At 50.7% G+C, this 23,428-nt stretch overlaps 1 protein-coding gene across 3 annotated transcripts; it reads left to right on the top strand.

The window, feature by feature from the left end:
* The first annotated feature begins 7,474 nt into the window (after nt 1-7,474).
* On the top strand, nt 7,475-22,683 carry ASGR2 (asialoglycoprotein receptor 2). Of its 3 annotated transcripts, none has more exons than XM_004058444.4 (9): nt 7,475-7,671; nt 7,976-8,106; nt 13,732-13,848; nt 14,063-14,158; nt 14,713-14,784; nt 15,275-15,361; nt 15,441-15,592; nt 21,809-21,915; nt 22,265-22,683. In XM_004058444.4, exons 1-9 carry the CDS (start codon nt 7,646-7,648, stop codon nt 22,428-22,430), a joined length of 954 nt encoding a protein of 317 aa, XP_004058492.3. In that variant the 5' UTR covers nt 7,475-7,645; the 3' UTR covers nt 22,431-22,683. The 3 variants fall into 3 exon arrangements, with proteins under 3 accessions (XP_004058492.3, XP_018868443.3, XP_063556638.1); XM_019012898.3 differs by having other exon boundaries at nt 7,497-7,671; nt 7,888-8,106; nt 22,265-22,672; XM_063700568.1 differs by lacking the exon at nt 13,732-13,848 and having other exon boundaries at nt 7,499-7,671; nt 22,265-22,672.
* The last annotated feature ends 745 nt before the right edge of the window (nt 22,684-23,428 follow it).

Genomic DNA, 23,428 nt, shown 5'->3' with positions numbered 1-23,428 from the left:
GCTGGGATTACAGGTGTGGGCCACTGTGCCCGGCGAAACTTATATTTGTTTGATTTGAGTTCCTTCCTCAGGAAAGTACCTTCAGTCCTCTCAAAAACGTATAGTAGGTCAGGAGTTCAAGACCAGCCTGACCAACAAGGTAAAACCCTGTCTCTACTAAAAATACAAAATTCCCCGGGCGTGGTGGCGGGCGCCTGTAATCCCAGCTACTCAGGAGGCTGAGGCAGGAGAATTGCTTGAACCCAGGAGGCAGAGGTTGTGGTGAGCTGAGATCGTGCCACTGCACTCCAGCCTGGGTGACAGAGTAAGACTCCGTCTCAAAAAAAAAATGAAATGTATGGAAGAACTGAAACTCACCAGATCATGCACCAAATGCCTCCTTGCACCTCCCTAGTTCCTGTTTTCTGACACATTGTTACATTTCTTCCCTGCTATGTAACCCCTAGTTTCAGTCAGTCCAGGAGATGGATTTGAGACAGCTCCCATCTCTTTGGCTGCAGCACCTGATTTAAAGCCTTCTTCCTTGGCACTACTCATCACCTCAGTGATTGGCTTTCTGTGTGCGGCAAAGCCGCAGGACTTAGACTGAACTCCTGATGTTTCGCTAACAGTTTCTTTTTTTTGAGACAGAGTCTGGCTCTTTTCTGCCAGGCTGGAGTGCAGTGGCGCGATCTCGGCTCACTGCAATCTCTGCCTCCCGGGTTCAAGTGATTCTCCTGCCTCAGCCTCCCGAGTAGCTGGGACTACAGGCGTGCAACCACGTCCGGCTAATTTTGTATTTTTTAAAGACGGGGTTTCACCATGTTGGCCAGGATGGGTTTCGGTGACAATTTGAAACAAGAATCTTATCCTTGCTAAGGGATTCTAAGTGCAACAGATTAGCAAGGACAATGGCCAAGCAGAATCATAGGCATTTTTTGGAACTTATTTCTACTAGGGTTGGTAACAATTTCTGTTAAACTCTTGGAAGCCTTAAGCCTTCCACAGAGATATTTAATGTTACAGAGAACATAAAAAGTCAGCAGGAATTATTATTATTATTATTTGAGACGGAGTCTCGCTCTGTCGCCCAGGCTGGAGTGCAGTGGCACGATCTTGGCTCACTGCAACCTCCGCCTCCCGGGTTCATGCCATTCTCCTGCCTCAGCCTCCCGAGTAGCTGGGACTACAGACACCCGCTACCACGCCTGGCTAATTTTTGGTATTTCTAGTAGAGTCAGGGTTTCACCGTGTTAACCAGGATGGTCTCGATCTCCTGACCTCGTGATCCGCCCACCTCTGCCTCCCAAAGTGTTGGGATTACAGGCGTGAGCCATCACGCCCGGCCGAAAGTCAGCAGGAATTATGAGTGCCCACCTAGGTTTCCACAGTGCATGAGAGAACAAGATGGGGAGTTAGTAAACGTTCTCACTTTCATGGCTTATCATAGGAGAGTCTCTACTGCTTCCTTAAACTCATGTTCTTTTTTTTTTTTTTTTTTAAAGACAGAGTTTTGCTCTTGTTGCCCAAGCTGGAGTGCAATGGCGCAATCTTGGCTCACCGCAACCTCTGCCTCCCGGGTTCAAGCGATTCTCCTGGCTCAGCTTCCTGAGTAGCTGGGATTACAGGCACCCACCACCACACCCAGCTAATTTTGTATTTTTAGTAGAGACAGGGTTTCTCCATGTTGGTCAGGCTGATCTTGAACTCCCCACCTCAGGTGATCTGCCCGCCTTGGCCTCCCAAAGTGCTGGGATCACAGGCGAGAGCCACCATGCCCAGACCTTAAACTCATGTTCTTTATGGTGACTTGCATTTCCAAGGCCAGGTTCTGGAATTTCACCAGTTTGCATTATAAGAAAAAAAAGTCAGCCTGTAGGCAAAAAATACAGAAAGAGCTGAATAAGATTTTCTTTTCTAATAATGAAAAAGGCTTATACTGAGATGTTCTTCTACATGTGTTGTTTTTGGATAATTTCCTCACTTTCTGGGGTAATTCCTGACATGAGAGTAGGAGATAAATAGTCTGAGAACTGGAATATCTGACAGTTCTGTAGCCTACCCTCTCGTGCCATGGATCATTTGAATCTACAATTCTAGGTTGAAAAAAATTTTCCTTGGAAGTTTGAAGGCATCATCCTGTTGTCTCTTCGTGTTCAATGTAACAGCTGAAAAGTGAAATCCATTCTGATTCTTGTTTCTTTGTAGGTGATTTACTCCCACCCCTGGTAGTTTTTGGAATTTTCTGTTTATCCCTGTTATTCTGAAATTTCACGGTGACACGCTTTGGGTCATTTTTGAATGAATGTGCTCGGCTGGGCTATTACTAGAATACCTAAATCTGGAGACTTATCCTTTTTAATTCTAAGTACCAGCCTTGTATTCTTTCTTTCATCTTTTTCTTCCTTTTCTTCCTCTTATTTATCTTCTAGAACTTCTATTAATTGGATGTTGGTTCTTTGAACATATTGTTTGTGTTATTTGTGGAGGTTTTATGGGGCTAATAAAAAAAAGAACCCTATCTTTTCCTCTTAAGTTTGAAATCAATTGAGAGCCAAGACACAGTAGACAGATAAGCGGATATCAAAATGTTGGCATAATTACTGATAAACAACAAGAAGGATTTGACTTAAAACCTCAGATCAAAAAACCTTGTAATTAGTTCATCCAATAATTAAGCAGATATATCCACCCAGTCACAGGCAGAGGAGGGCAAAGCAGGAGCAGCTCTGTGCCACGTGGCAGAGAGTAGAATACAAGGTGTGCTTCTTGTGGGCAGAAAGATACCAAAGGGAGCCCCCCCAAGGGGCGGAGCCAAGCATGCCAATCAGTCAGTTTCCTCCCCTGAGGAGGAGTGGGTTAAGAAGGGGAGTCTGGGCGGGGCGCGGTGGCTCATGCCTGTAATCCCAGCGCTTTGGGAGGCTGAAGCGTGCGGATCACTTGAGGTCAGGAGTTCGAGACGAGCCTGGCCAACATGGTGAAACCCCATCTCTGCTAAAAATACAAAAATTAGCTGGGTGTGGTGGTGAGTGCCTGTAATCCCAGCTACTCAGGCGGCTGAGGCAGAAGAATCACTTGAACCCGGGAGGCGGAGGTTGCAGTGAGCCGAGATCGCGGCCACTGCACTCTAGCCTGGGCAACAAGAAGGAAACTCTGTCTCAAAAAAAAAAAAAAAAGAAAGAAAGAAAAAAATGAGAGAAAGGGAGTCTGGAGATTGTCTAGTTTCCCTAGTGGGAAATATATTCAGTAGCATGAGACCAGAGAAAAAATAATTTCTCCCAATTTAACTTTTATCATTTAAAAAAAAAAACTATGTCTTTTTTTTTTCCTGGAAGATTTTCTAAATTTTATATTTCAGAGCTTCTATTAAATTTTTTGGAGTTAACAATATGTATATATTTTTTACTTTCAAAAGGTCTCGTTTTCTGAACAAGTAGAACATACAGGAAATTCTGGCTTATCAACAAAGTGAATTCAGGAAAGCCAATAGAAAAACGGGTAAAGGATATGAAAAGGCAATTCATGCAGGAGGAAACCCAAATGATTAATAAATCGATGAAGAAATGTTCAAACCCACTGTTAGCCAGAAATGCAAAATAAAAGAACAAGGATATGGCATCAGCTTGGCAACAACTGCGATGTTAATAATATCAAGCAACAAAGCCAAAAAGAGAACCCTCATATACTGCTGGTGGGAGTGTGAACTGGCAGAGCCATTCTGGAAAACAGTCTGGCAGTCCTGAGTGGAATTAGGTATGGCAATACTCTGCGAATGAGCAATACCATTCTGGGATATAGTTTCCTTCCTTCCTCCCTTCCTCCCTCCTTTCCTTTGTTTCTCTTTTCTTTTCTTTCATTCCTTTTTTTTTTTTTTTTTTTGAGAAAGGGTCTTGCTGTTGCCCAGGCTGGAACACTGTGGTGCGATCATAGTTCACTGCAGCCTTGAACTCCTGGCCTCAAGTGATCCTCCCAACTCCAGCTTCCCAAGGTGTTGGGATTACAGGCCTGAGCCACCATACCTGGCCTGGATACAGTTTCAAGAGAAATTCTCACCTAGGTCCACATGGGAACACGATGAGGACATCAGTCGTCATGTTAATTGTGATAGTTGCTGGCAACAACTTGAGTTCATTATTAGGGGAAATAAACTGTGATGGATACACACCATTGAATACTGTGCAGCAGTTCATAGCAACAAACCAGATAAACAAATAGCAATGTAACAATACATTGTAACAAACAGCAATACAAATAGCTCTTAAAAATTTCTCGTTGAGTGAAAAAGATCAGAAACAAATGAGATATATGAAAGTTCTGTGTATGTAAATACAGAACAGATAGACATGCAAACTCCATCACATATTTTATAAGGGTACCTACATATTTAGTAATATATATTGTTTCAGCTATCTACCGATGCATAATAAAGCACCCCAAAGCTCCAGTGGCTTAAACCAACTGTTTTTTCTTAAGATTCTCTGGGTCAGAAATTTGGGCAGGGCTAGGCTGGGCGGTCCACGGGGTATTGGTTGGAGTGAAACACTTGGATACAATCAGCTGGTGACTGGGCTGCCCTGGAAACTCCCAGAAGACTTTGCTCACATGTCTGGGGCCTCAGTGCACCTCTGTGTGGCCTCTTTCTCTCTCCATGTGCTGTCTTATCCCCCAGGACTCTCTCTGGCAGGATAGTTGGACTTCCTCATAGCATGGTGGCTGACTTCCAAGATTGAAAACTGAAGCTACCAGGTTTCTTGAGGTCCAGGCCCAGAACTGGCAGAGTGTCATTTCTAGTGCTTTCTGTTGGTCAAGGCAAGTCACACGGCCAGCCCAGACTCAAGGGGAGGGGAAACAGACTCTACCCCTGGCTGGGTGGTGTGACTTGCACATGTGGTGAGGGGAGAAATTGATGGGCACCATCTGTGGGGACTGTCAGGGCACTCAGCCTTCTGGCTGCCTATAGAGAGTAGACAGTATAGAATTGGTGAGGGGAAACAGGATGGGGGCTAGGGAAGAACGAAACAGGACAAAGGTTTAGCTCAGACCTCTGAGGAAGACCTAGTGTCATGAAGTAAGGAATATGACCAATCTAACCTTTGTGTCTGAGGTACGAATAAACCTCAAATCAAAATCAACCAAATAAGGCTGGGCGCGATGGCTCACGCCTATAATCCCAGCACTTTGGGAGTCCGAGATGGGCGGATCACCTGAGGTCAGGAGTTCAAGACCAGCCTGGCCAACATGGTGAAAATACAAAAAATTAGCCAGGCATGGTGGTGCATGCCTGTAATCCCAGCTACTCAGGAGGCTGAGGCAGGAGAATCACTTGAACCCGGGAGGTGGAGGTTGCAGTGAGCTGAGATCGCACCATTGCATTCCAGCCTGGGTGACAAGAGTGAAACTCTGTCTCAAAAAAAAAAAAAAAAAAAAAAAAATCAAATAAAATAGGATTCCATAACCCAAAACAGAAAACCTCCAACAATACGGAAACTTCAGAAATAGTCCAAGTACATGTTAACTTCTAAGTTAAAATGATTTTCAAATAGGGAGAAAGAGAAGGACGCAGAAGATGAGTCTGGCTTTCTCTGTCCCTTCCCTCCCTGTAGTGCCGTGAGTGGCGGTGTAAGTGACAAGCCCTGAAACCTGGAATTGGTTCAGTCAAGAGGGGTGGCCAATGAGGATGGCCCCATCCCTGGCTGGCAGCTGGCAAAGCTTGACATGCAGTAGACAATCCATCTGTGAAGCTCTTACCTGTATCTCAGGACTAAATCCACATGCTCCTTAAGATGGGGGCTTCACAGCAGTGTTGTTCAGACTTTGAGTTGTGACCCATTAATGGACTGGGAAACTCAACAGAAGGCACGTAGTAGGGTGAGCATTGTCCCATCAAACTTTAGTGTCAACCATGTATTTCCAAACGCATTATTCTATTCACTCACTCACTCAGTAGATACTTGTTGAGCAGCTACTGTGTGGCAGGCACTGGGGATCCAGGAGAAAGTAACACATACAAATGCACCTGTGTGTGCGGGTGCTTGTGTGTATGTTCTGGATCATAGCATGAAATTCGTCTCTCGCTGTGGGTTGCAGTCAGAGAGCCCAGCTGCTGCTGCTGCCTGGTGGCTGGGTGGGAATGTCAGGGTACTGGGGGGTGGCTACTTCCCATGTGGGTCAGCAAGTGACAAGAACAGAAAAGGCCTCTGTTTGAATTCCTTTTCGGCACCCGGGGAAACGAGCAGCTTTATATGAAACCCTGCCTGTAGCCATCCGCCCAAGTTTGGTGAGGGTCAGAAAATCATGCACAAAAACTGTGTTTTCTTTCCCGAGCTATTGTTAGCGCAAGTGTAGACAGTTAGTCAATCACGTTCCTTGCTTCATGGAAGCCAGTCTTCCTCGTAGGACCATGAAGACCTTACCTTTTCTTTTTCTTTCTTTCTTTCTTTTTTTCTTTGAGATGGAGTTTCTCTCTTGTTGCCTAGGCTGGAGTGCAATGGCGCAATCTTGGCTAACTGCAACCTCCGCCTCCCAGGTTCAATTGATTCTCCTGCCTCAGCGTCCTGAGTAGCTGGGATTACAGGCCCCTGCCACCACGCCCGGCTAATTTTTGTATTTTAGTAGAGACAGAGTTTCACCATGTTGGCCAGGCTGGTCTCGAACTCCTGACCTCAGGTGATCCACCCGCGTCGGCTTCCCAAAATGCTGGGATTACAGGCGTGAGCCACCGTGCCCGGCCAGACCTTTTGTTATGATGTTATTTTCCCCTCTTTACTCCATTTTGCTTTCCCAGTTTCTCTACTCACCTGGGCCACCACCTAGAGCAAGTTGCCTCATCTCTCCGAGGCTCTGCTTCCGAACCCTGTGAAATGGGAGTAACAGAAGTCCTGCCTCGTGGGAGTGTTGTGCTGTGATAAATGAAGAAACACCTTGGAGAATTTAGGGCAGTGGCTGGGCCTGAGGACAGTGTTTGTGTTGCCTGGGCTGGGGCAGGGTCTGGGCCGGATGGGGCTCTCTGAGGTTGGATTCCTCCTGCGAGGAGAGCTGTTTTTCTGCAAAGCCCCTTCCTCCTCCTGCTGCAGCTTCTGGATTTGAGAGGCTTTACTCCCCAGGAGAGTGAAGCGAGTTGGGCCAGAGCTGAGAGTCTGGTGGCCGAGCCTACAGGAAGCTGGGGTCTGTGGTTCAGATGCCAGATTGGGCAAGAGTAGAGAACTGGTCCCTGTGATCCTGGTCAGGGATATTTGGAGACACCCACAGTTCTGGGAAATTCGGAGGCAGGAAGTGAGAGGGGGAGGGAGAGAGGGAAACGGCAAACTGCACCCCAGCCCCTCCTGGCCTGGCACCCCTTCCAAATGGTGCAATCAGTGGGGTGAGTGGCGTGTGGAGTTGAGGGCAGCCCAGGGGACCCCCATCTCTGGGAATAAGAACAGAGATAGCCCCGTCCCCTGCCCCCACCCCACAAATGAGTTACAGCTCTGTTTCCTCTTCTGTTTACTGTCCAAAGTCCCAGGCCAGGAAGTGCCAGGTTAGAGCCTGGACACTCAGACCCTCCAGTGCAGGCCTTGCCCGGATCAGCCCCTCCTCCACTCTCCTCTCCTCTGTGAGCTCCACCTGCCCCAGTTCTCCTGGCTTTAACCCCTCCTTGGCCAAGGCCAGGGTTGCCTGCGGGAGCCAGATGTCCGCTCTCCACACCTTTCACAGGTAACTGAGGCTGGGGAGGAAACTGGGACGAGGATGCTTGGGAACAAGGAGGCCTTGGTTCAGGGATGGGGAGGACCCCATGGGAAACTGTGGGTGGTCTGGTCCATGAGCGTGGGGAGGGGTCTCCTGGCCAGGTCAAGGCTCAAGCGGTTTCCTGAGAAGGGAAAGGACCCAGCAGGATTTCAAACCTCATCCCAAACACCCTGCCAACCTCAGATCCTACCCAGGCCACCACCCCGAACCCCTCCGACCCTGCGTTCCATCCCACCGTCAACCTCCACGTGAATCTGCACCTCTGCCCCAGCCCCAGCCCTCAGAGCAACCTCAGCCCAGCCCGGCCCAGCTCCAGCTCCAGCCCGGGCCCCATCATGGCCAAGGACTTTCAAGATATCCAGCAGCTGAGCTCGGAGGAAAATGACCATCCTTTCCATCAAGGTGAGGGGTCAGGCACTCGCGGGCTGAATCCCAGGAGAGGAAATCCATTTTTGAAAGGCAAGCGTGCAGTTTCTGCGGCTTTGCTCCCTCTCTGTCTCAGCTCATGATCGCTCTGTCCCTTTGAGGTCTCTGCCGCACCCACTCTGTGAACAGGGACTGAGGAGGGCCCGACACCCCCGCTTGTTCCCTCACCTCACCTTCCTGTCTACCCCAGGACCCCAGGAAAGGCGTGTGCCAGAGGCGTGGGGAGATCTGGAAGATAACTTCCTGCCCTTCTCCTCCCAACCCAAGAACATGTGTGCCCCGTGTGTGCGTGTGCACGTATGTGCATATGAGGAATGCGGATTCAGCTGGGACTCTGTGTGTGTGTGTGTGAGTGAATGTTGTGTGTTTGTATATGTGCGCGAGAACGTGCATATGTTGTGTGTGTGTATGTCGTGTATGTGAGAGGGTATGTTGTGTGTGTGAGAGTGTGTTGTGTGTGTATGTTGTGTGAGTATATGTTGTGTGTATCTTGTGTGTGAGTGTATGTTGTGTGTGTTGTGTGTATGTTGTGCATGTGTGTATGTTGTGCGAGTGTATCTTGTGTGTGAGTGTATGTTGTGTGTGTTGTGTGTGTATGTTGTGCATGTGTGTATGTTGTGCGAGTGTATGTTGTGTATGTGAGTGTGTGTATGTTGTGACTGTGTGAGAGCATGTGTGTTGTGCGAGTGTATGTTGTGTACGTTGTGTGTGTATGTTGTGTATGAGTGTGTATGTTGTGTGTGTGTACGTTGTGTATGTTGTGTTTGTATGTTGTGTGTGAGTGTGTATGTTGTGTATGAGTGTGTGTATGTTGTGTGTGTGTACGTTGTGTATGTTGTGTGTGTGCATATGTTGTGTGTGAGTCTGTATTGTGTGAGTGTATGTATGTCGTGTGTGTGTTGTGTGAGTGTATGTTGTGTGTGTATGTTGTGTGTGTGTGTATGTTGTGTGTGTGTTATGTATGTTGTGTGTGTGTGTTGCGTGTGTGTGTTAGTGTGTGTATGTGATTGTATGTGTGCGTGTGTGTGTTAGTGTGTGTATGTGATTGTATGTGTGCATGTGTGTGTAGAGGTGGGGTGAGTTGGGATGGGTGGGGGACATGAGCACAGAGAGATCCTGGAAGATTCCGGCTCCTCTCATCTCCCAAGGCCCTTCTCTGGATCCTTCTGTAATAAATCTTGACTGAAGGACCCAAGTGCCTTGGACATTTTTTTTTAGAGACAGGAGTGTAGTGGCAGGATCACAGCTCACCGCAACCTCGAACTCCTGGGCCCAAGCCATCCTCCCACCTCAGCCTCCCAAGTAGTTAGGACTTACAGGTGTGCACCACTGTGCCTGGCAAATTAAAAAAAATTTTTTAGAGAAATGGGGTCTTGCTATGTTGCCCAGGCTGGTGGGAAAAGATTTTAAGGTGAGAGAGATCTGAGCAGTTCTAGGCAGAAGGGCAAGAGCCAGGAATGGAGGAGTGTCAGGTGTGTGGGTGCTGGCGGTGGAGCCGGGTTCCATGGAGGCAGGAGGAGCAGGGGCTTGGAGCTTAGGAAGGGGATTGGTTAGCTGGGCTGGAATGAGGGACTCCTCATTCCTGAGGCTGGCCAACCGAGGGAGGGCCGGTGCTGGGCAGGGCAGGGCAGGGGACAGGAGGGATAGGAGGTCCCTCCCGAGGACCACTCAGGAACACCAGTAGCATCTCCTCTCCCTGTAGGGGGCTGGCTGGACTTCCCACCAGGCGGTGTCCCCACAGGCAGAGGCCCTGTCCGCCTCACTCTCCTCTGCATCTCCAATGCCCACACGGCACCCGGTACATAGTGAACACTCAGAAAGAATACTGGATGCTGCTGAATCTTCTGAGGGTGACGGAGTCTAGAGTTTGAGCAGGAGGCTTGGAGAGAGGCTGGGATTTCTGAAATTAATGGGAGAGTGAGCTCACGCGAATGGACGGAGGGACACCAGTGAGGGGCCATCTGAAGGGATGTAGCAAAGTCACCGCATTTCTCTCCAGCAGCCCGGGTGGTGGGGGCTGGGGGAACGTCATCATGGGAGCCCACACTGATCAGCTGCTCACCGGGGCCCATCTTCCACTTGTCTCAGCACTTGATTTTTTTCTGCTACCCCTTTTTCTTTTAAAGACTTCAATTATGCATGTATTAAGGGTCCCACAGCTCACTCATTCTCTTTCCATTTTTTTATTCTTTTTTCTCCCAGTGTTTCATTTTATAGAGTTATTGCTGTTCATTAAGTTAACTAAATTTTCCCCTTCCCCTCCCCCTCCTTCTCCCTCCCCCTCCCCTCACACTCTCCCTCCCCTCGCACTCCCCCTCCCCCTCTCCCTCTCCCTCCCTCTCCCTCCTCCCCCTCCCCTGCCCCTCCGCCTCCATCCCTCTCCCCCTTCCCCTCTCCCCCTCCCCTCCCCCTCCCCTCTGCTCCTTTCCTTCCCTCACTTCCCCTCCCCCCTCTCTCTCTCATCTCACTCTGTTGCCCAGGCTGGAGTGCAGTAGCTTGTCACAACTCACTGTGGCCTCCACCTCCTGGGCTCAAGCAATCCTTCCACTTCAGCCTCCCAGGTATCTGGGACTATAGGCATGTGCCACCACACCTGGCTAATTAAAAATTTTTTTCTGTAGAGACGGTTTTGCCATGTAGAGGGGTTTTGCCATGCTGCCCAGACTAGTCTTGAGCTCCTGGGCTCAAGTGATTCCCCCCGCCTCGACCTCCCAAAGTGCTGGGATTACAGATGTGATCCACAGTGCCTGGCCCTAAATTTTTCTTACGCATTTCTCATCTTCCATTATTTCCATCCAGCGTGTTTTTTCTTTTCTTTCTTTTTTTTTTTTGGAGGTGGAGTCTCGCTCTGTTGCCCAGGCTGGAGTGCAGTGGCGCAATCTTGGCTCACTGCAAGCTCCGCCTCCCGGGTTCATGCCATTCTCCTGCCTCAGCCTCCCGAGTAGCTGGGACTACAGGCGCCTGCCACCACGTCTGGCTAATTTTTTGTATTTTTAGTAGAGATGGGGTTTCACCATGTTAGCCAGGATGGTCTCGATCTCCTGACCTCATGATCTGCCCGCCTTGGCCTCCCACAGTGCTGGGATTCCAGGCGTAAGCCACGGCGCCCAGCCAGTGTGTTTTTTCATTTCAGACATTGTAGTTTTTATCTCTAGAAGTTCACCTGGGGACTCTTAAATATCCTCCACAATTCTACTTAATTTTTTGAACATAATGGGATATGGCTATAATATCTGTTTTACCATCCTCGCCTGCTAATTGTAGCACCCGTGTCAGTTCTGGATCTCTTTTGATATTTATGAACCTCCTCATTATGCATTGTGTTTTCCCGTTTCATTGTATGCCTTGTAATCTTTGGTTGGCTGCCAGACATTGTCAATTTCACCTTGTTGGGTGCTGGATATTTTTGTATTCCTCTAAATGTTCTTGAGCTTTGTTCTGGGATGCAGTTAAGCAACTTAGAGTCAGTTTGATCGTTTGAACTCTTAATTGTTTTGGTCTCCTCGGACTCTCAGCTCCATCTCCTCAATGTGGGGAGTCTCTTGGGCTCTGCCTGGACTTCCCTTTCCTGGCCTGTAACCTGCAGACTCTCTCCAAACATTAAGCTGGGGTGATCGGAGGGTTCCTGTCGTTTGCTTCTTATCCCTCAGGGATCTTTACTCCTCCTTGCCTGATGTCCAGAGTCTTGAAAGCTGCCATGTTCTATAGTTGTCTGTTTTTGTTTTGATTGTCTTTGGGGAGAGAAGAACTCTTCTCATCTTGGGCAGACCCTGTCTTTTATGTTCAAACTTTTGCCTAAGAAGCACATTACATATTTTAACTCATCTAATTATCCGAGCAATGCAGTCGGGTAGCTACGACTGTGATCTCCATTTTACACATGAGAAAATGGAAGCACGGAGAAACTGAATGCTGGTGCATGATCTCAGAGCTACCTGGAGGCACAGCTGGGCTACCTGTGGGCAGTCTGGTTTCAGGGTGGATATACAGACACGTTGCTGGGCTGACCCAGCATTGGGAGTTGATAAGTCGGACTGGGAAGCAGGACAGGACCCTCTGAGTGGAGGGTGCTGAAGACAGCAGTCAGGGACTCAGCCGTGGAGGGCCAGCTTGGTGGGGAACACCGTGGTCATGGAGCGCTTCTGGATGGAGAGGAATGCAAAGGCCTCGGAGGAAGGGGTGGGGGCAGTGAGAGGGAGGGTGGGGCTGTGCTCAGAGTGGGAGTGGGCAGTGGAGGTGTCAGAGGCCTCCCTGGGTCAAATGGGGTCCTGAGTGTGGCTGCAGTGGGGAAGGTGGAAGTCACTGGTGTGAAAAAGATGAAGAGTTATGGATAGTCACTTACAGGGGCAGTGTCTGACTCAGGACAGTGGCAGGAAGTGACCTGGGGAGGAAGATTCTGGGCCCCTGACTGAGCCTCCCCAGGATGTGGTCCTGCTGGGTCGGGGGGTGATAGGAATGAGAAGACAAGGAAGTCCACAGAGTCAGGGTCCGAGGTCTAGAAGGTGTTCTGTTTGCAGGTGGATGCTGCAAAGAGAGGAGCTCAGGCCTGGGACAACTGGAGCTGCTCTGGGTCTGGAGGCAGCAGAGAGGGAGCCCCGCTCTGTGTGCAGGAAGACGTGGGTGTGTGAGTGTACGTGTGTGGGTGTGTCAGGTGTGTGTGTGTGGGAGGGAGTATGAATGTGTGCATTAGCATGCATATGCACATGTGAGAGTGGGTACAGCAGAGCATGGTCATGAGTGTGTGCAAATGTGTGTTTTTGAGTGAAGTGAGCAATGTGTGAGTGTGTGAGTGTGTGTGAGTTTGTGAGGGCATGTGAATGTGTGTGTCAGTGCTGTCAGGGTGCAGATGGATCAAGGGGCGGGAGAGGTACCTGTGAGATGACCTCGGGCTGAGGGGAGCAAATTTAGTGTGGAACGAGGTTTCTAGGGGAGCGAGGGCAGAGGGCGCTGGGGAGGAGGCCTTGCGTGGTGGGGGATGAGGACAACAGGTGGGACCTGGAGGGTTGTGCTTGGAGAGTGGGCTATGGTGGAATGACCCAGATTTAAGGATCTCAATGGAATTTTGGCAGGGGAGGGATTGTTCCAGTATGGATTTTAGGAAGAACACAGGGCCCAGCTTCTGGAGTCTCCAATCTGAGGGGACAGGAGCCTTAGAAGAGCTGAGACTAAGGCCCGAGGTGATCTGGAGGCCTCTGCCACTGGCTGGATGGGAGGAAAACCATTCACAGATCCCCGTTCTCAGGATGTGTGCCTAGGCAGGGCCGGGTCTGTCCCCCAGCCCCCTGTGTGTCTCCCAGTCCCCCAGCTCCAGGATCCGGGCTTTGCACACAGCTGATGTGAATATCCTGAGTCGCGTGCATGGGCGTGTGTGCACCAGATTAGCTGCGTGTGTATATTTATACATGGTAATATGGGTGCGAGTGTGTAAGAGTGTGTGTGTAATGCTCAAATGCTGGGGTCAAAGCCTATGATGACCCCCCCCCCCCATGGCCCCAACCAATCCCCCCACCCAGGTTATGCCTCCTCAGGCTTTGGTGCCCTGTCTTTACCCTCCGGCTCCCCACACCCAGGCTGCCGGCTCCTGATGCCCCTCTCCCACAGGGCCACCTCCTGCCCAGCCCCTGGCACAGCGTCTCTGCTCCATGGTCTGCTTCAGTCTGCTTGCCCTGAGCTTCAACATCCTGCTGCTGGTGGTCATCTGTGTGATTGGGTCCCAAAGTGAGGGTCACAGGGGCCAGCAGGGATGGGCAAGGGGTGGGGAAAGAGACATGGGCAGTGGCGGGCAGCGATCGGGGCGATGGGAGGGGAAGGGATGGAGGCGGGGTGGAGCACAAGCTGGGGCAAATGCGGGGGCATTGAGGGGCCAGTCACATGGACAGTGATGGGGACACAGCCCCTCTGCCTCATCCTGCCCCCACTGCCACCTGACAAGGTGCACAGCTGCAAGCCGAGCTGCGGAGCCTGAAGGAAGCTTTCAGCAACTTCTCCTCGAGCACCCTGACGGAGGTCCATGCTCTCAGCACCCACGGTGAGGGGCTGGACGGCTGGGTTCTCATTTATCCGCACAGGTTTGCTGGGCTCAGTGCCGAGTCTGCAACAGGGCTGTGTGGGGTGCCGTGGGGGTGCAGGCTGGGCAAGGCGTCCAGGGGCCCTGGGGGATGTATAGGAGGGAGGCAGGTGGGGACGGACGAGGTTAGTGCCAGGTGGAGAGGTTGGATCTGCGACACCCGGAGGTGAGGAAGGCACCATGTCTTGGGCCTGTGAGCAAATCAAGTGTGGCAGGCCCATCGGAGGGGCCGGCAGGTAAGGGGTGGCCAGAGAGAGGTGGGGAGGGGCCCGGCCACGCAGGTGAGCCGTGCTGACAGAGCGAGGCTTTATTTAGAGAAAATGGGGACCCATTGAAGGGACTGAAGCAGGAGAGTGGCCTGAGCCACTGTGGCAGTGCAGGGAGCCTGGGTGGGGTCGAGGAAGCCAGGAGGTAGACGCCTGCATCGCCCAGGACGAGGCGCTGGCCCTCGGTCCCCCAGCAGCATGAGGATGGAGGGAGGCTCAGTGGGGAAACAGCCGGCTTTCCGCTTCCAGGAGGCAGCGTGGGTGACAAGATCACATCCCTAGGAGCCAAGCTGGAGAAACAGCAGCAGGACCTGAAAGCAGGTCAGAGAGCCTCCGAGGTGTGTGCGCATGTGCGTGCATGTGTACGTGTGCGGTGTGTGTAGTGTGCATGTGTGCGTGTGTGCGTGTGTGTGCCTGCATGTGTATCTGTGTCTCTCTCCGTATGTGTGGTGTGGTATGTCATGGATCTGTGTGTGGTGTGTAGTGTGGTGTATATGTGTGTGTTGTGTGTGTATGCATGTGTGGTGGTGTGTGTGAGATGAGTCTGTGTGTGTGCGGTATGGTATATGTGTGTGTACGCATGTGATGTGTGTGGTGTGTCTCTTGGTGTGTTTGTGTGTGTGTGATGGATCTGTGTGTGGTGTGGTCTATGTGTGGTGTACATGTCTGTGGTGTGTGTGTGGTATGGTGTGTGGTGTGGTCTGTGCATGGTGTACGTGTCTGTGGGTGTATATGCTTCCCCAGCCACAGGCTGGAGCCTAGCAGGTGGGGACCACACCTGCCGGCAGCACTTTCAGCCTGTCTGTCCTAGATCACGATGCCCTGCTCTTCCATCTGAAGCACTTCCCCGTGGACCTGCGCTTTGTGGCCTGCCAGATGGAGCTCCTCCACAGCAACGGTAGGGGTGGGGCCCTCTCCAGGCCCAGTGTGCCTGCCCCTCCGGCTGGATCTCATCCCCCTGCCCCCTGTCCCCTCAGGCTCCCAAAGGACCTGCTGCCCCGTCAACTGGGTGGAGCACCAAGGCAGCTGCTACTGGTTCTCTCACTCCGGGAAGGCCTGGGCTGAGGCGGAGAAGTACTGCCAGCTGGAGAACGCGCACCTGGTGGTCATCAACTCCTGGGAGGAGCAGGTGAGGCCACGCTTCCCACAGGCAGGAGGAAGCCCTTGGAAGGCCTGCTCTGGGAGGCTGGATCAGGCTTATTTTATACTTTTTTTTTTTTTTTTTTGAGATGGAGTCTCGCTCTGTCACCCAAGCTGGAGTGCAGTGGCACGATCTCGGCTCACTGCAAGCTCCGCCTTCTGGGTTCACGCCATTCTCCTGCCTTGGCCTCCCAAAGTGCTGGGATTACAGGCACGTGCCACCACGCCCGGCTAACTTTTTTGTATTTTTAGTAGAGACGGGGTTTCACCGTGTTAGCCAGGCTGGTCTGGAACTCCTGACCTCCTGATCTGCCCACCTCTGCCTCCCAAAGTGCTGGGATTACAGGCGTGAGCCACCGCGCCTGGCCTATCCTTTTAATCTAAAAAAAGAGTCCAGAAGCAGAATTGTGGTGGAGTTCTGGCAGGTTCAGTGAAACAGCCACTGAATCTTTTTAGTTTGTTTTTTTTTTTTTAATATGTTCAACTTTCCGATCTAAAGCAGCTGTCGATTCTAAGAGGTGGGAGGTTGCAGCCTGGAGCTTGGCAAAGAGACAGGAGCCAGGCAACCAGGTGATGTGTAGCAGGTCAGGAGACAGAATGCAAGACAGGGTGACCGAAGGGGCCAGGACAGGGCGGAGAACACAGGGAAGGCATTGAGAGTCCCTTCTTGCTATGCTGGCCTTCGGAGTGCTGGTCACGTGGATGAAGGAACCGAGGAGGCAGGAATCCCGTGATTCACCTGCAGAGGGTGACCGGTTCCCTCCAAGGTGCTCTGTTTTCCCTTCCCACGGCTGCTGCCAGACAGCAAAGTTCGTGGAGAAGAATCAACCCTTTAGAATAGACAGGGCAGTTTTGGAAAAGGAGGGTAATAATGGTAACATTTACTGAGCACTTACTATGTGTTTTCATACATTCACTTTTTCAAACCCCACCATCCCAGGGCACGGGTACTCGTATTATTCCCAGTTTGAGGGAGGGGGGGATGTCGACACTACGGGACAGAGATGTTAAGTAACTTGTCACACAGCTAGCGAGAGATGCGGCCACAATGCAGACCCACACACTCTCTTTAGCCAGTGTTTTCAACTGCTACGTGCCACCTTGGTACTGTGGGGTCTATGAGGGCCTTGTTCTGTATGAACTTGGAAGCTTTTTTTTTTTTTTTTTTTTTTTTTTTGAGACGGAGTTGCACTCTTGTTGCCGAGGCTGGAGTGCAATGGCACGATCTCAGCTCATTGCAACCTCCGCCTCCCGGGTTTAAGTGATACTCCTGCCTCAGCCTCCCGAGTAGCTGGGATTACAGGTGCACGCCACCATGCCCGGCTAATTTTTGTATGTTTAGCAGAGACGGGGTTTCACCATTTTGGCCAGGCTGGTCTCGAACTCCTGACCTCAGGTGATCCACCCACCTCAGCCTCCTAAAGTGCTGGGATTACAGGCATGAGCCACTGTGCTTGGCATGAACTTTGAAGTTTTTTTTTTTTTTTTTTTTGAGATGGAGTCTCGCTGTTGCCCAGGCTGGAGTGCAGTGGCGCCATCTCGGCTCACTGCAAGCGCCGCCTCCCGGGTTCACGCCATGCTCGTGCCTCAGCCTCCTGCGTAGCTGGGACTACAGGCACCCGCCACCTCGCCCGGCTAATTTTTTGTATTTTTAGTAGAGATGGGGTTTCACAGTGTTAGCCAGGATGGTCTCGATCTCCTGACCTCGTGATCTGCCCACCTCGGCCTCCCAAAGTGCTGGGATTACAGGCGTGAGCCACCGCGCCCGGCTGAACTTCGAAGTATATTAATGCCACAGTAGTTAAGCCATATGATACAGGGGCCAGAATAGATATATTGTTTGCATTACATCAGGCTCTGTTAGTACTTTACAGCATACTGTGAGTACGAACATATTTTGCTTTACTGATCAGGTTGAACTTGCCAACATTTCATCAGTTTTGACCTATAAAAATGTCAGTTTCATGCAGTTCAACCTAAGATCTCAGTGCTCTGTGATTTGGCACACAATAAGCTCATGACCACTACAACTTCGTGGCGGACGGTGCTTTCGTCACTATGAAGCCAACGTGTGTCCCAGTTAATGCTTTTTGCCTTGAATTTATCTGATATATAAATACCACGGTCCTTGATTTTTTTGTCACTTGCATTTGCTTGCTGTATCTCTGTCCATCCTTTTGTTTCTTACCTTTTCAAATCTCTGTTTTCAATTAATGATTCTCAGTCTTGACTGTACATTGCAATCTCTTCAAGAGTTAAAAAAAATATATCGACTCCTGGATCTCGCCCTTAAAAATGCTGATTTAGGCTGGGTGCAGTGGCTCACGCCTGTAATCCCAGCACTTTGGGAGGCCGAGGTGGGCGGATCATGAAGTCAGGAGTTCGAGATCAGCCTGGCCAAAATGGTGAAACCCTGTCTGTACTAAACATACAAAAATTAGCCGGGCATGGTGGCGGGTGCCTGTAATCCCAGCTACTCAGGAGGCTGAGGCAGGAGAATCGCTTGAACCTGGGAGGCGGAGGTTGTGGTGAGCTGAGACTGCACCATTATACTCCAGCCTGGGTGACAGTGCGAGACTCTGACTCAAAAAAAAAAAGAAAAAATGCTGATTTAAATTAATCTTTGCTTCATCCTGGACCATTCCCTGAGGGGTATCACAGGGCAGCTACGCTTAAGGTATTTCTCCTGTATGGGTTTTTTGTTTTGTTTTGTTTTGTTTTTGAGACAAGATCTGGCTCTATCGCTCAGGTTGGAGTGCAGTGGCATGATCTCAGCTCACTGTAACCTGTGCCTCCCGGGCTCAAGGGATTCTCCCACCTCAGCCTCCCAAGTAGCTGGGACTACAGGTGCACACCACCACACCTGGGTAGTTTTTTGCATTTTTAGTAGAAATGGTGTTGTGCCATGTTGCCCAGGCTGGTCTTGAACCCCTAGCCTCAAGCGATTCGCCCGCCTGGGCCTCCCAAAATATTGGGATTACAGGTGTCTGAGCCACTGTAATCCAAAAACTGCACCTGGCAGGTTTTGTTTTTGATGTTTAAAAATCTGATAAGTACCTTTTCTTTTAATAGGTGAGTGTCTCATTTACATTTTAATAGATACGTTTAACCCTAGTCCTTTCTTTTTTCTGCTTTACATGCTTCTTAATTTTCTTACAATTGCTATGTGAGAGGTGTTCTTTTTGTTTTCTTCTTTATGGTATTTTGGAAACTATGTAGTTTATTTAGAGTTATTCCAGTGATTACTTGTATAACTTTAAATAATAGGCTGAAAATTATTGGCTTTGAAAACTAAAAGTTTGTATAACTTCCATAGGAAAGGTGAGGAGACCAGGATACCTCTTATTCCCATGTGTCTGAGTCTTTCCTTTCCTAGGTTCCTTAAGTGTTGTATCTGAAAAAAAAAAAAAAATTTTTTTTTTTTGAGACGGAGTCTTGCTCTGTCGCCCAGGCTGGAGTGCAATGGCGCGATCTTGGCTCACTGCAACCTCTGCCTCCCAGGTTCAAGCAATTCTCCTGTCTTAGTATCCCGAGTAGCTGAGATTACAGGCACCCGCCATCTTGCCTGGCTAACTTTTATATTTTTTAGTAGAGACAGGTTTCACCATGTTGGTCAGGCTGGTCTTGAACTCCTGACCTCGTGATCCACCCACCTTGGCCTCCTGAAGTGCTGGGATTACAGGTGTGAGCCACCGCGCCCGGCCCCTCAAGTGTTTTATCTGAAATTTTTTATTTTTATTTTTTGAAATGGAGACTTGCTCTTTCGCCCAGGCTGGAGTGCAGTGACACGATCTCGACTCATTGCAAGCTCTGCCTCCCGGTTCAAGCAATTCTCCTGCCTCAGTCTCCCAAGTAGCTAGGATTACAGGTGCCTGCCACCATGCCTGGCTAATGTTTATATTTTTAGTAGAGACAAGGTTTCACCATGTTGGCCAGGCTGGTCTTGAACTCCTGACCTCAGGTGATCCTCCCGCCTCGCCTTCCCAAAGTGCTAGGATTACAGGCATGAGCCACTGCGCCTGGATTTTTTTTTTTTTTTTTTTTTTTTTTTTTTTTAGACAGAGTTTTGCTCTTTTTGACCAGGCTGGAGTGCAATGGCATGATCTCGGCTCACTACAACCTCCGCCTCCCAGGTTCAAGCGATTCTCCTGCCTCAGCCTCCCAAGTAGCTGGGATTACAGGCATGCGCCAACACGCCTGGCTAATTTTGTATTTTTAGTGGAGACGAGGTTTCTCCATGTTGGTCAGGCTGGTCTCCAATTCCCGATCTCAGGTGATTCACCTGGCTTGGCCTCCCAAAGTGCTGGGATTACACGCATGAGCCACCACACCTGGGCTTTTTTTTTTTTAGTATGTAGCTCAAACTTTTCATTTCCTTTCCTTATCATGTTCTTTTTTTTATATCTTCTTTCATGTTTTATGTCATTCTTTTTACAATTTTTTAAGCATGTAAAGAAACTGTTCTTGGGAGGGGGGAGGGAGAGCATTAGGAGATATACCTAATGTTAAATGATGAGTTAATGGGTGCAGCACACCAACATGGCACATGTATACATATGTAACAAACCTGCATGTTGTGCACATGTACCCTAAAACTTAAAGTATAATAATAATAAAAAAGAAACTGTTCTCCAACATCCCCTCATATTCCAAAACAAGGCTTCTTTTCAAAGTCTATTTTTCACCTCTCTTTTTGATATCACAGTTCATTTTTCATCTGCCTCATCTTCCTCTTTCTTTTTGGGGGCATAAGTTTCATGATTATTTTCTCCATTACTTTTGTGAATGGGCACAGTGCTTTCTTTCCTATGGTTCACCCAGGAAAGGGGGAATGAATTCTCCTGGACTGTCTTCTCTGATCATCTGGCATGATTTGATTCCTCCTCTCAGTCTTTAACACAGCGGGCTGGATGCTGCTAATTTGTAGTCTGCTCAGTTGTTCTGTTTCTCGTGGTGATGGGAGGGAGGGCTGGCAGCAGGTAGCAGCGCATAGTGTGTGTTGTCTCCAGGCACTTTCTCTCCAACTCCGTTGACTCCTCTGAATTTGGGGAGCAGCCTCACCTGCCTCTGAGGGCTGCCCCTTCATGCATGGGACTTTGTCCTATTTGTGGGATTCCAGAATTTAGGGATGCCCCAGTTTCTGATGCTCAATCAGAAGAGGTGAATAACTGCAACCTTAGTTGTTTTTCTAGAGAGTGAGAGTAGAATTAGGCAATTGTCCTTCAAATACTGTTGGAAGGAAAATTCCAGGCTGTCAAAGGGAATTGTTAAGTGTGCACGTTGCTCAACGGATCCATCCCTCTCCACTTTCTCCACAAAACCAGGTGACCACACCTTCCCCTCCTACCCTACCGAACCACGGGACCTAGGTCCCCAGTAACAGCTGTATGTGTAAGAGAAAGCCACTTGGAGGGGCTACCGTGCTGGGAGTGTGGGTGAGCGTGAGTCCCGGGGAGCTATCTGCAGGCTCGAAGTCCGCTTTCACCCAAGCCCCTGGCAACTGGCTGTCCGGGCTGCTTCCTCACACCCCGGTGTCTTCCTATTTTGCCCCGATTGTCAGACTCCACGTAGCTAGATCATAATGGGGCCCTGGGCAGTGGGTCCAAGCTTAGAAGCTCCCGGGCCTGACAGATCTCAGGAAATGACAGCTACACATAGAAGCGAGAGCTACCAGGGGCCAATGTACTTGAGAGGCCAGTGAAACTGAGATCTTCAGTGGGTCTGGGGTCTGGGGGCCAGTAAGAGCAGGGACCAGGGTCGGGATCCCAGGAGTTCGAGGCTGTGGGCAGAAGACAGGGAGAGAACTGGAACTTGGGTAGAGCCATAAGCTGGGAATGAAGGGGGACACCGGCCCAGGGCTGTGAACAGGGGACAGTGGCCACTAACTCAGGTACAGGATTGGCTCTCTGGCTCTGCAACTCCCTGCAAAATGTGGTCACTGCAGTGCCCATCTTAGAGGGCTTCTGAGGATTAAATGAGATCATCTTTGCACAGACAGCACAAAGTCTAGCCTAGCAAATGTGCACTGAACAGTAGCTAGAGTGACAGAAGAAAAAGCTAGGAAGCAGTCTTGTCGGGAGCTGGTGCTTCAGCCTGGGGGCAGATCAGGCTGGGGAAGGCTGAGGGGGGCCACGGTTCCATGCCTGCATGGAGGGAGGAGAAAGGCACAAGAGACTAGAAATTTCCTGTTTGCCTGTGTTTCCAGAAATTCATTGTACAACACACGAACCCCTTCAATACCTGGATAGGTCTCACGGACAGTGATGGCTCTTGGAAATGGGTGGATGGCACAGACTATAGGCACAGCTACAAGTAAGTGGCCTCTTCCCTCATCTCCTTGTTAGATTTCTCTGGGGACAGCCCCCTGGCCTTTCACTCCAAGCTACCCTGACTCGTCCCTCAGGGACCAAATTCCCCAATCCTCTCCTCCCCAGACTCCAACCCCTCCAAAGCTGTGCTTTTCTGGGCTGGGGGTGAAGGTTGCTGGGACTGGGCATAGGAAACATCTTTCTCTGCGGTTGGGTTCTCCCCAGACTGGGTAGCAGGGCACACTCCAGCTCCACTCTCGGCCTTCAAGGAAAATGGTCATGAAGAGCAGGAGGATGGGTAAGTCGCTTTCTCACCATCGTGGCAGAGTCCGAGTTTTCTCTTGCCTCCTTAGGAACTGGGCTGTCACTCAGCCAGATAATTGGCACGGGCACGAGCTGGGTGGAAGTGAAGACTGTGTTGAAGTCCAGCCGGATGGCCGCTGGAACGATGACTTCTGCCTGCAGGTGTACCGCTGGGTGTGTGAGAAAAGGCGGAATGCCACCGGCGAGGCGGCCTGACCCCGGCACACCTCTGGCTAACCCATACCCCACACCTGCCCAGCTCTGGCTTCTCTGTTGAGGATTTTGAGGAAGGGAAGAAACACTGAGACAGGGGTATGGGGAAGAGCTGAGCAAAGAGAGAAAGGAGGTAGTTTAAGAGTCCCTGACCCTGGAGGACTGAGATCCCACCTCCTTCTGTAATTCATTGTAATTATTAAAATCGTCAGCCTCTTCAATGGCGTAGGAAAGAAGAAACAAATGCTTGAATCTCTGTGTGGCCTGGTTATTGGGAACTGAGAAACAGCATGCAAAGAGGAGGGAGAGGGGAGGGCGTGGAAGACGCAAGGCGCGCATCCTAGACAGCTGCTCCTTGGTCCCTAATCCCGAGGGACATTGGTCAGGGAAACGGGAAAGGGGCTTGGAGCAGACGGGCTTAGTGGCTGGCACTGGTGGGAAAGGGGTTGGCTGGGCTGTGGCTGGAGGGTCCGCCTGGCTCCCAGTGAGAGGTGACAGCGTGCTGGCAGTCCTCACAGCCCTCGCTCACTCTCGGCAACTCCTCTGCCTGGGCTCCCACTTTGGCGGCACTTGAGGAGCCCTTCATCCCGCCGCTGCACTGTGGGAGCCCCTTTCTGGGCTGGCCAAGGCCGGAGCCGGCTCCCTCAGCTTGCGGGGAGGTGTGGAGGGAGAGGCGCGGGCGGGAACTGGGGCTGCGCACGGCGCTTGCGGGCCAGCGCGAGTTCCGGGTGGGCGTGGGCTCGGCGGACCCCGCACTCGGAGCGGCCGGCCGGCGCCACCGGCCGCGGGCAGTGAGGGGCATAGCACCTGGGCCAGCAGCTGCTGTGCTCAATTTCTTGCCAGGCCTTAGCTGCCTTCCCGCGGGGCAGGGCTCGGGACCCGCAGCCCGCCATGCCTGAGCCTCCCCACCCCCGCTCCGTGGGCTCCTGTGCCGCCGGAGCCTCCCCGACCAGCGTCGCCCCCTGCTCCAGGGCGCTCAGTCCCATCGACCACCCAAGGGC

The sequence above is a fragment of the Gorilla gorilla genome, chromosome 19 (genome assembly GCF_029281585.2).
Source record: "Gorilla gorilla gorilla isolate KB3781 chromosome 19, NHGRI_mGorGor1-v2.1_pri, whole genome shotgun sequence".
Classification (NCBI taxonomy): domain Eukaryota; kingdom Metazoa; phylum Chordata; class Mammalia; order Primates; family Hominidae; genus Gorilla; species Gorilla gorilla.
The sequence above is the reverse complement of the archived record's forward strand: the minus strand, read 5'-3'. Positions and strand labels throughout refer to the sequence as shown.